The following is a 12,033-nucleotide window of genomic DNA, read 5'->3' on the forward strand; positions in this document are numbered from 1 at the left end:
TTCTTCACTACAGCAGGGGGGCTCTCAGGGGGGAGATGCTGCAGCAGGCTGCCACGACCGCGGCGCCAGGTAACCTGACCTGAAGTGCATGTTTTTGGATGATGGGAGGAAGCCGGAGAACCCGGAGAGAACCCACGCAAGCACAGGGAGAACATGCAAACTCCGCACAGAAAGGCCCAGGACCGGATTCGAACCCAGAACCTTTTTGCTGTGAGGCGACAGTGCTAACCACTGTACCACCGTGCCAAATATTCAGGTCCTTTGATGTCTGCAGTGAAATGCTACATATATATATATATATATATATATATATATATATGTAGCATATATATATGTGTAGCATTTCACTAATTCATTAATAGAGGAATACAAGAACAACCCCAGGTTTCTTTTCAGCACTGTAGCCAGGCTGACAAAGAGCCACAGCTCTGTTGAGCTGTCTATTCCTTCAGCTCTCAGCAGTAACGACTACATCAACTTCTTCACTAATAAAATTGTTTCCATTAGGGAAAGAACTGGGCAGACTCTTCCTGCCACTGTCACTGATGTGATGCTAAGTACAGCAGCCGTGGAAGCGACCGTGGGACCAGATTTGTACCTTAAACATTTATCTCCTGTTGAGCTCTCTGAGCTAACTGCAATTGTTTCTTCATCTGGATCATCTACCTATCTCTTGGATCCCATCCCAACAAAACTCCTCAAGAAAGTCCTCCCTTTAATTCATACTTCCATATTAGATCATATCAACCTATCTCTTTTAACCGGCTATGTAACCCAGGCTTTTAAAGGAGCTGTAATTAAACCTTTACTTAAAAAGCCGACTCTTGATCCAGCTGTTTTCGGAAACTACAGACCAATTTCCAGCCTGCCGTTTATTTCTAAAAAATTTTAAGAAGTTGTTACAAGTTAACTTTGTGATCATTTACAGAGGAATGGTCTGTTTGAAGATTTTCAGTCAGGCTTTAGAGTTCATCATAGCACAGAAACAGCACTGGTAAAAGTTAATAACATCCTTTTAATAGCCTAAGATAATGGACTTGTCTCTGTACTTGTTCTTCTGGACCTCAGTGCTGCTTTTGATACAATTGAGCACACGATTTTATTACAGAGATTGGAAGATGTTACGAGGATCAAAGGAACTGCATTAGACTGGTTTAAATCTTACTTTTCAGATACATTTCAGTTTGTTCATGTCAACAATGACTCTTCCAGACAAACAAGAGTCAGTTATGGAGTTCCACAAGGCTCAGTGTTCAGCCCTATACTTTTTACTTTGTACATGCTTCCATTACGTGATATCATCAGGAAGCACTGCATAAACTTCCATTGTTATGCATATGACATGCAGCTATAGTCATATCTGGATTATTGTAATTCCTTGTTGTTAGGATGTCCAAATTATTCATTAAAACCCTGCCCCACCAACATTTCATGTTTTGGATCTCAATGCTTTCCTTTTCAGTCTCTGCGCTCCTCTCACCCCAACCGGTCGAGGCAGATGTTCTCCACCTCTGAGCGTGGTTCTGTTGGAGGTTTTTCTCCTTTAAATAGGAGTTTTTTTTCCCTCCTAGCTTTTGTGGGAATTGTTGAATTGTTGGGTTTCTTTCTGTATAATGCTGTAAAGTTCTGCTGGAAGGACTTTAATGTGTTAAGTGCCATAAAATAACCTGTGTTGTAATTTGGCGCTGTATAAATAAAAATGAATTAAAAATTGATTTGAATGAATTCGTTAATTTGTCGGATGTGAAGAAAGAGGAGTCCATCCCAGTGTAAAGCACCACTTTTTGAGAATTTACTGACTCACTCTCTGAAGAGACAGCCGGGGAAAAGAAAAAAAGGTGTCATGACTTCAAAAAAGCCGATGGATGCTTGTGGTGGCGGGGCGTGGTTTGGCTCAGCTGCAGGAGGGACTGATTGGGGGAGTGGTTCAGGGAAAGGTGCCTGGAAGGGGCTTAATTAGCCCCAACTGAAATCAATGACTGATTGTCATTGTAGTCAGTAGAGAGAGGAGGGAGAGAGGGAGGAAGGAAGGAAGGAAGGAAGGAAGGAAGGAAGGAAGGAAGGAAGGAAGGAAAGAAAGAAAGAAAGAAAGAAAGAAAGAAAGAAAGAAAGAAAGAGGGCGGGCGGGCTGGCTGGCTGGCTGCGGACAGGTTGTGTGGCCTGTGCTCGAATGCATGGTAGGAGAGCACCAGAGTTAAAAGTGATCGTTTGTCTGGAATAAACAAATTGGAACATCGTACTTTGGTGAAGTGTTGTGCGTTTAGCCGACAGAACCCAGAGTGACGGCAAAGATGTATGTCACAATGCTCTAAAAGACTTTAGTTTGTGCAGAAACAAAACCATGTAGATGGAGGAACTTTTGTAAAGTGCTCACTTGATGCTGACTGATCTGAGTTTGGTTGGTCTTACTGTATAAGGAATTAAAGCAGCCTATAGGTATAATAATAAATCCGGTACATAAAATAAAAATCATTACTGAGAAAGCCATTTTATACGAACACATTTTTCTGACATTGGTGAATGACCCGCTTTATCCTGAACAGGGTCACGGGGGGGCTGGAGCCTATCCCAACTCACTTTGGGCGAAGGCAGGGTACACCCTGGACAGGTCGCCAGTCTATCACAGGGCCAACACGTAGAGACAGAAGGAAACCATTCACACCTAAGGGCAATTTGTAGAACCACCAATTAACATGAGGTGCATGTTTTTGGATGGTGGGAGGAAGCCGGAGTACCCGGGGAGAGCCCACGCAGGCACAGGGAGAACATGCAAACTCCGCACAGAAAGGCCCAGGCCTGGATTCAAACACAGAACCTTTTTGCTGTGAGATGACAATGCTTGGTGCAGTGGTTACTGCACTACTGTGCCGCCCTTTCATCAATATGCCTTAGCATAATTTTTATGAACCTCTCTTGTTTTTCAGCCTTTGCCAAAAACTGAAGTTGAGTCAAGCTCAAAGCCAGCTACAGATGCCCTTCAGCCATAGGTCTGGCTGCCTACTGCTGTAATGTACATGGTAGAAGACGTACCTTGGGCTCTGGTTTTCCGGTCATGGTCGCGAGCAGCTTGCAGAGGTGGGGCCAGTTGCCCTGGGAGTACCAGCCAGGTTTGTCTAGTGACGGCAGCCCCTCGCTCTCCTCCACGTCATTAACTGAAGGAGCAAAAACAGAATCAGACAACAAGGTTGAAACAGTTTGAACAAACAGACCAGCTGCTACAGGAGCTGACGCACCCTCGCATCTATCCAGCTTTAAACCTCACCCACAAACCCTCAAGAAAACAGGGTGGCAAAGGAAGAGTGTCAATTGATGTTATTACCGATATTACCGCTAAAGCTCACAACTGATTCCCAACTTTGGGATCAGCCTTGGAGAGGATCAAAGGTAATTATTTGGGGTTGCCAGAAAATTATATTTTCTTTAGACTTTTCTCTCGTTGTTGCTGTTTCTTTTGGATTACTAAAGAATATAAATTAAAAAAAAATTAAAAATTAAAAATGTTGAAGAAGCTGGCAGCTACTTCACAACAGTTATTTGTCACTCATTACTTTAACTTTCAATTTAAACAATGTGATCACAAACAGTTGAATGACCAGAAACTTTACATTTAGAATCATCGTAGTACAACAATATACATGTGCTGTTCTTTACTGCTGTGATTTTCCTCCCTTGTGTTGTTATTCCTCATAATGACCAAACTATGACCGAAAATATGTTGACGACCCTATTTCCACAATAAAAATAAGACAAAATCAAAATAAATACATGATAAAAGGTAACTACTGAAATAAAAATATTTTTACAAAATGTACATTACATTTTTCCTCACAGAATTAAAACTAAATGATTACATGAAGACAGCGGTGTAGACTAATTACTTTCTTGTCTTAAAAAGTTTAGATCATGAAAATAATCATGCTGTCATGGCATTTTTGGTCACTTGGTGGCAGCAGTTCAAGCTGTAAACACAAAACTGGCCACAAGCATAAAGTAGAGTATGTAATTAAAGTAGTCGTGTAAACAATTCCAATATTCACTTTCTTTTATCTGTGCAAATAGAATAGGGCCTAAATAACTAAGTACAATTTAATGCCAAGTCTCACTGAAAACCTTGCACACATCTATGGAATTGTAAACTGTATATTGCTAATGCTAAAATAGTATCGTGCACTTTCCAGAATTATCTATCTTTTTCTGCCAGGGATGTTATATAATGTTAGCAAGGCAAAAATAAACTACAGAATGATGGAATGGAATGTTTCAAGACTAACTGGGATAAACCACACAAACATGCAGAACTGCAAGGCAACATTGAAAAGATAAGCTACTGCAACTGACACATCTAATGTTAATGTTGGATTCATCATTCTTCATTCATGTTTATAAGCTAGCTGGGTAACACAAATTCAGCACGATAAGTATTTGAGTTGGCAGAGAGGATAACTGAAATATATGATTGTTTCTTGAGCTGTTCTAAGAACACTAAACAAACATGACAGTAGATACGTCAAACCCCGTTGCATGTTGGGATGATGGTGACATTTTGTGAGGGAAGAGCTAGCTCTTACCACACAATGATACACAATTGATGTTTAATAAAATGTTAAATAAGGTAAAGCCGATGGAGAGGGGAAGTGATTGTGAAAGGTGAGACAAAGAAAAGGAACCTTACTGGAAGAAATTTAAATGCAATTTAATGCAAAGATATTCAGACAAACTAAGTATGAATTGGCAGACCAGTGACTGGAATATAAACTCTGATGCACTACCTCCACCCACATACCTGAACATCAAAAATAATACCAGGACATACGTTTGTGTTTGTTTTAAAGGTCACAGTCGTAGCATATCATGAACCCTTTTTCACTGGGTAGTACATGATCTGCAAATTCACAAATCGACAAACTGCGAGAGCATAGTTGTGCTCGCAGAATTAAGGTGCCACTCTCCATTTTGCCATAACTACTAAACCAAAAATATAAAACTTTCATAAACTTTCAGCTCGGTGATTATTTTGGTCCTGAGCAGTGGGTTTAATCAGTTGTACTATTAAGGGGCACTTGGTGTGCACAGTCCACTCCTTGATGAAATACAAACCTGTGACCGCAAACACTACACGAGAAGTTAGTCAAAAGATTATGAGAATCCTCCTGTTGCACGCAGCGGTCAGCTTTAACCTATGTAATAAGTATTTCAAGTTTTGCGGCTTGATCAACATCGGGCACCTGACGACTTCATGAACCTGAAACTTAAGCAGCAATTTTTTCGTTGGAATTTGTGGAAACAGATAGGAGTCACAGGGAGCCAAATCCAGTGAGTAGGAGCGGTGAGAAGAGACGGTTGTTTGTCGTGGGTGTGAAACCTGGGGGAACTCAAGTCATGTGGCTCATCGTGCCACAATTGAGGTCTGTGTGTGACGAATTGTTTTCCCTCAGATGACTCGCAACATTACAGCTGAACTCAGCATTGACAGCGTGACCCTGGGAGAGGAATTCACAGGACACAAACCTGCAAATGTCAAATAAAAAAAACAAACACCTTGTTGCGCTTTGCGGCTTATTTTGACTTTGATAGTAACGCTCAGCCCCATTGAAAAATTTGAGTGCAACTCCAAATACCTCACTTGGCTCACTGTTCTTTTATTACCATAGGAAGCATTTAATGGGTTTCACAAAATTTGACTCAAGCTTTAGGTCCTTGGTGAAATTGCAGATGCTGATGTTTAGTCAAGCAGAACACTCTCTCACAAAGGTCATAGCTTCCCTTCTGTTCAGCGCACTTCATGGCTTGGTTCGCACGTATCAGCAGGATTTTTTATATAATTACAATGGTGGTGATGGCACCATTGTACCGGCTCCGGTTCTCCTTTATGAAACCTCTGTCCCCAAGTGCTCTACAGTGACTGTTTGCTGTATTTATTTTGAGTACGTACATGTGTATCACAGTCATCACTGGTACCTGTGAATGTGGATTGTGATACTAATTGTCATAGTATTTCTAGGATGGCCTGTGTTTTATCATTATTGAACATTACTGCGATCTAGTTTTAAGCTGAATAGCAATAGGTAAAATTTCCTCTCCAAAGTTGCTGCTAACAAACACACACACACATATATATATATATACATATATATATATATATATATATATATATGTGTGTGTGTGTGTGTGTGTGTGTGTGTGTGTGTGTGTGTGTGTGTGTGTGTTGTAGAGAAAAATAAAAGCTCAGCAAAACCGTAGTGCAGGCGTCTTTAATCACAATAAAGACTGGAAAATGTAAATGTTGCATTATTCCTTTGTCTGCTTCTAAAAATGAATGGACTGCCTTCTTTAAAGCAGGTAACAGTTGACTTGCCATGTAAGACCACCAGCAGCAGCAGAATAAAACAACTCGAGCCAACAAAACCGTGGTGTTCTGCGGAGTACATTCCCACTTAAGTTCAAACAGCGGTTAAATATGCTCTAAATATTGTGACAGGAGAGAGTGAAAGAACAGGGCGCATGCAAACACACGCGCAGTAACAGCTGTGAGGACGGTGGACTTCGAGAGGGACAGGAATGAGTGGAATGTGGTCTGCAGCAAAGAGAATTGCATGAAATAAAAAGCAAGCTTGAAGCTGCCTTGTGGCACTGAAAAGAAAGCATTGTGATGATGATGATGATGATGTGAAAAAAACTGATTTATGTAATGCCTTTCCCTGAAATGAAACTTGATTACAAGTTACAAGTCTTTTGGATTTTTCAGTGTTTTCTCTTGCTCCCATTAGATGAATGATGTGACACTTTCTACGTGCATGTACTCTCCTAACACTTGTCAAAAGGCCAAGCTGAGACAATATATAGTACAGCCACTGACTTGTGCGATGGTTCTGTGGATAGGTCTGCATAAACGCGACCTCAGAATTTCAAAACTCCACCTGTTATTCATCAAACCTGAATGTCTTTGGGCTGTTGAACGGAACTTCAGTAAAAGATGTAAACTCCAAACAGAAAGATCCCAGATAATAATAAAATTTACAGAACAGTAGAAGTTCTCTTTAAATTAGTCATTTATGAGTCTATAATACATTCCTTATAAATCACGACATTTAGCTGAGCATGCATTACAATCAGCACTAATGTATTAAACTTCATCCATTAAATTCTTCTCGATAAAACTTTATAGGCTAATAATTACTGTGAATTGTAACAAGTTATGTTTTCCCGCAAAAAAAAAAGAAAAGAGAGAGGATGCCAGAGGAGCAGCAGATGCTGATGCTTTTTCTGTCAATGTGGCATAACTGAGGAAAGGCGAGGGAGAGAATATTTCAGTGAGTGGATCATGCTGTCTTCACACATAATGCATTTCCAGTGTTGTTACTGGCAGCGAGACAATCCAGATGAGGGGAACATTCCAGCTGGCTGCCATTTCCACCAGCTCACACTTTTGCTGTGTTTGGACTATGTAGTGGACAAGATCTATTTTGAATTGGCCACTTGTGAACAACATTCTATACACTGAAATACACTCTATATTGGATGAGGGGAAGAATCCAAACGCAGCACTTCTAAACCAGCATCCCGGATCAGATGTCTGGGCTAACGAGAGAGGACAGACGGCCTGGGAAGGTAACAGGAGTTCTATGGACTGGTGATGATAAGGATCTGAGTCTGTAAAACCTGGGCAGCAAATACTAATCACTAACACTACTAACATTAAATATAAATCATAAAAAAAGTGGTGATTACAGCTTAACTCAAATCAAATACAAGGGATATTGCAAATGCCTAAGAATCACTGCTTTACAAAAGGGTCTATTCACGCAAATTACAATGAAGGCAAAATTACAATTCTGACCTTATGTCTCCAATTTAAAAGATTACTGTGTGTCTGTGTGTGTTTTCTGTTGGAGTATTTAGTTTGTGCTAAGTGGAGTTTTGCGTTCTTTATTTAGTAAATTCTGTATCTGTGATGTAGTTGCTTTTCTATCTCTCAGTGAACAAAGCTTGATGTATTGATTATTCGATGGTGTGAATGCTGGTCTGCTTAAACGTGCTTTGGAAACAACTGATTCAGTTTCCACAACATATTTTAGATTGTCATGCACGTCCCCGTCAGTCATATTTATAACAGGTGAACAATGGCTGCAAGTTGATTTATTTGAACAAGCTTCTGTTGAGTTTACCAAATACTCCAGTGTGTCACCTCAAAGCTGTTTCAATGGAGGGATACAACTCAAAGAAATATGACCCTTTGTACAAAACAGGATCAATGTTCAGTTTGATTGTTGGACCAGAAATCTGAAATATTTTGTCTTTAATTTACATGTCAGAACTTGTGTTTTTAAATGTTTTTAAATCCCCAAACTTTCTGATTATTTATTTTTACGTGAACATATGACCACATACCTGCCTTTCTATGGTGCAATTTCTGGGCATAGCATTTTTCTTGCGTTTTTATACCCTGTTGTCTCTTCCTGTTTCACTCTGACTGTCTCAATAAATGATAAATACCAAAAAAAGTATCCTAAAAAAGAAAACGGACAGAAACGGCACAGACAACGTGAGCAGAAAACTGACAAAGTTTGTTCTGCCATCAAGTTGCTCTCATAATTAACATTAATTAGCAACGAAGCCATGGTTGTCATTTTAACCAGTGCAAGTGACAGTCAGCACTGGCTAAAAGTGAGCTGCAAGCTGGTCTTTACTAATAAGAAAGAAAATACAACAGCTTTGTTAACTTCACACATTAATTTACATTGTCATATGCAGAGAAATGCTGACATTATAGACCTCAGCTGTGTTAAAGAACGGTGCTTTTGAATTTTTCTAGAGAGGATGCCAAGCATGTGAGTGATATGATAAATAAAACTAAAGTATAAGCCTTTAATCTACTTTAAGAAATGGGCATCTTGTGTAATAGACCATCCTTGTGGGTAACCTTGGAGACAGGTTCTTGGGACTGGGAAACCCTGTGTGTGTGTGTGTGTGTGTGTGTGTGTGTGTGTGTGTGTGTGTGTGTGTGTGTGTGTGTGTGTGTGTGTGTGTGTGTGTGTGTGTGTGTGTGTGTGTGTGTGTGTGTGTGTTAGAGACAGTATGTGCTAAGATTTCTCCTGCTTGGCACCTGCCAAAGAGAAACTAACGTTAGCTAAACTACAAGCATCAAAATGTTTCTTTTGAAGCCAAAAGTTAAATATGAAATAGCCACTTCCAAAGCAAATGGACTCAAAGGTATTTATTTTCTTTGCCGACTGCAACAAGTAATTATGCATCAAACCTATTGCTGTGATGAAAATATAGAATGTGAAGAGGCACAATGATTCAAAACATAGATTATTTTTACCCAGTTTTCCTGGGGGCTCAGTGGAAAAAAGAAGGAAATTAAAGGGACTCGCAGCATCTTTTCAACGAGTGACCCGTGATCATTTTCACATAGAACATTACATCTACATCGCTTTTGCAAAGATTTCTGAGGCAAGTCACACCACAGGAGATTTTTCAAAAGATTGTCTCGATTTTAAGTTGAAGTTTGCACTCTGTACTGGTTTGCGCAGTGCAAACCATCGAGGCTGTAGGTGACAGTGATAAGGCAAAAGGCGTCCAAACAAGAGTCCAAACAAAAGCTGTGGTCAAAACGAGGAAGTCAAACAATCTGGCTGAGGTATAAAAAATGCTGCGTAAAAAGCCAGTCAAAATTTCTCGCATCAAGAACAGAAACGGGTCACTCAAGAGAATGCTGGGAATCACTGGGAATAACGCCTGAGGCCAGTACTACAAAGCAAATTTGACATACGTATATCTTTCCGTTATCTGGCTTAACAAAACCTAACAAATTACATTGCGCTAAACAGTCACACAAAGCTATTTAACAACTCGCTATGTCAACCCAAGGTTTTCCAATCCAGCTATGAGCGTGTTCACATACAAGGAGAAGTATTTGCTGCATTTGCGCCCAATCACAAACATGGACTAGTGTACTGGTAGCACAGTGACAAATTTTACATACAAAGATCAAACTATAATATTCAACAAATATGAGGAAGTTAAAAAAATAATCCAGGCTGAAATCAGTGCTGAGTTGTGCTTCAATCAGTCTCTGTTGTAGGATTATATCGGTAAAAAACAAAATGAAATGGAATCTTGACGGTATAAAAATCCAAAGACCTCTGAACACAGTCGATTGTGCCAGTGCACCAAGCCCCATGGTTGGTGATGACATTTATCCAAGATAATTGGTTGGTCAGTTGTTGGTACTTTTATACGTTCTGATTTGTTATCTCGAACACAACCTACCCTGGAGTCGAGGTTTGCACTACAAAGCAGCATTTGCAGTTATCGAGGTAACTTCAGGTTTAACTCTACAAAGCTTGCTCACTTCTTACCAGGATACGTCGCCACAGTAACTTAGGCTGCAGAGCTAACCTGCTTTGGATATTCAATATTTCAGATCAAAACGTATGAAAGTACTCTCACTGACTCAAACAGGTTCAACAGACAGAGGTTTGACATGTATGATATTTATATTGTGGTAAATAACCGATTGAGGCATGCAATGCTGTCCTTGATAAAATGCGAGGAATAAAGGAATAAAGACTTATATGATGATTCAAAAAGGCCTACTTATCGTTAGTCAGGATACTGTTACATTGTTTTCCCCTTTACCAAATATGAATGTGGCCCTTTTATCCGCTTGGAATTGTTTTGATAGTATCATTAACAAACCCATACTGTCATACTATGCTTATCTTGCATTTTGCTTTCTGAAATTTTATACTATTGAAGTGAAAGAAAAGGGATGCAGATGACTAGTTTATTTCATGTAATATTGGGTTTGGTTTGATAGCAATTTGAGTTTCGAACACTATATCACAAAACTTGTGCAGTCCTGTTTTTTTTTTTATCATCTCAAAAATACATCTTATTTTAAAATTTAATGATGCTGACACCATTATACATGCCTTCATGCGTAGACTACTGCAACAACCTGCCTCAATCAAAAATCCATCAGTCGACTTCAAATTGGACTGAACTCAGCTCCCAGACTTTTAACTAAAACCAGGAAAAGGGACCACATCACGCCCGTTTTAGCCTCCTTGCACTGAACACGAGCTGCCTGAAGAAATAAGGTCTGCCGAGTCAGTGACATCTTTTAAATCTCTCCTTAAGACATACTTTTATCGGAGAGCCTTTGCTGATTTTAGTTGACTTTAGTGATCAACTCATTTCTTTTATACCCTGTTTTAATTTGTTTTTATGGTTGTTTTATACGATCACTGTGTTGTTGGGTGTTGTGTTGTTACGGCTTGTTAGAATTCACTTGTTTTTTTCGTTTTAATGACCTATTTCATGTGAGGCACTTTGTAACTTGAGTTTAGAAAAGTGCTATACATATAAAGTTTATTATTACTATTGTTATGTATGTAATGTATGTAATGTAATGTATGTGTATTAACATAACATATTAAGATTTATTTGCAGACATTAATTGACAAAATATTTTGAGAGGCAATCGAACTATTAGTGATTTTCCTATTCGGGCAACTTGCCATTGAAGTTGAATAGCCCTGCTCTAAGGTTGTGAACTTTTTATTTAAACATGTCTTAAGTAGCTTCAGAGATGCTACCAGTTGGCATCGAAAAAAAACAACTTAATTACAACTGTATGTCTTGTGTATGTAAATTGTGAGTTTTTTCAGTTGTTTTGTTCTTGGGAGTTAAAACTTTCATTCATCAAAATAATTAATCAATGACAGTTTTGATATCCGTTTTCGGGTTTAAATCCTTTCAACAGAGCCAAGTCACCAAGCCAAGTTACATGACGTGTAAAATAATATTTCTGACTTTATCTTGGACATCACTCAAGCTGGGAGCAAAGAGACAGGCTTTTCTACTCTTTTTGACATTTTAAAGACATTTTGGGACACACAGATGTGTGACATCAGGACAGCAGAAAGTCTGTACATCTTTCGCCGCAAACTAAAAACACACCTCTTCCGACTTTACCTTGAATAGAAGCACTTTAGTAGCTTAAAATGGCACTTACTGATAGCACTT

General features: G+C 39.3%; 1 protein-coding gene across 1 annotated transcript in view; it reads right to left on the bottom strand.

Moving 5' to 3' along the window:
* The window catches only part of nt5dc1 (5'-nucleotidase domain containing 1), a 96,410-nt gene that overhangs the window by 29,730 nt on the left and 54,647 nt on the right, over positions 1-12,033 (bottom strand). The window contains exon 8 of the mRNA XM_069725600.1: positions 3,031-3,152. Coding sequence (XP_069581701.1) covers positions 3,031-3,152 — 122 coding nt within the window. The remainder of the gene's footprint in view (positions 1-3,030; positions 3,153-12,033) is intronic.

This window comes from Brachyistius frenatus, unplaced genomic scaffold (genome assembly GCF_029030835.1).
Source record: "Brachyistius frenatus isolate BFR_SWC_R1_liver_20210118 unplaced genomic scaffold, ASM2903083v1 Contig_432, whole genome shotgun sequence".
NCBI lineage: Eukaryota > Metazoa > Chordata > Actinopteri > Embiotocidae > Brachyistius > Brachyistius frenatus.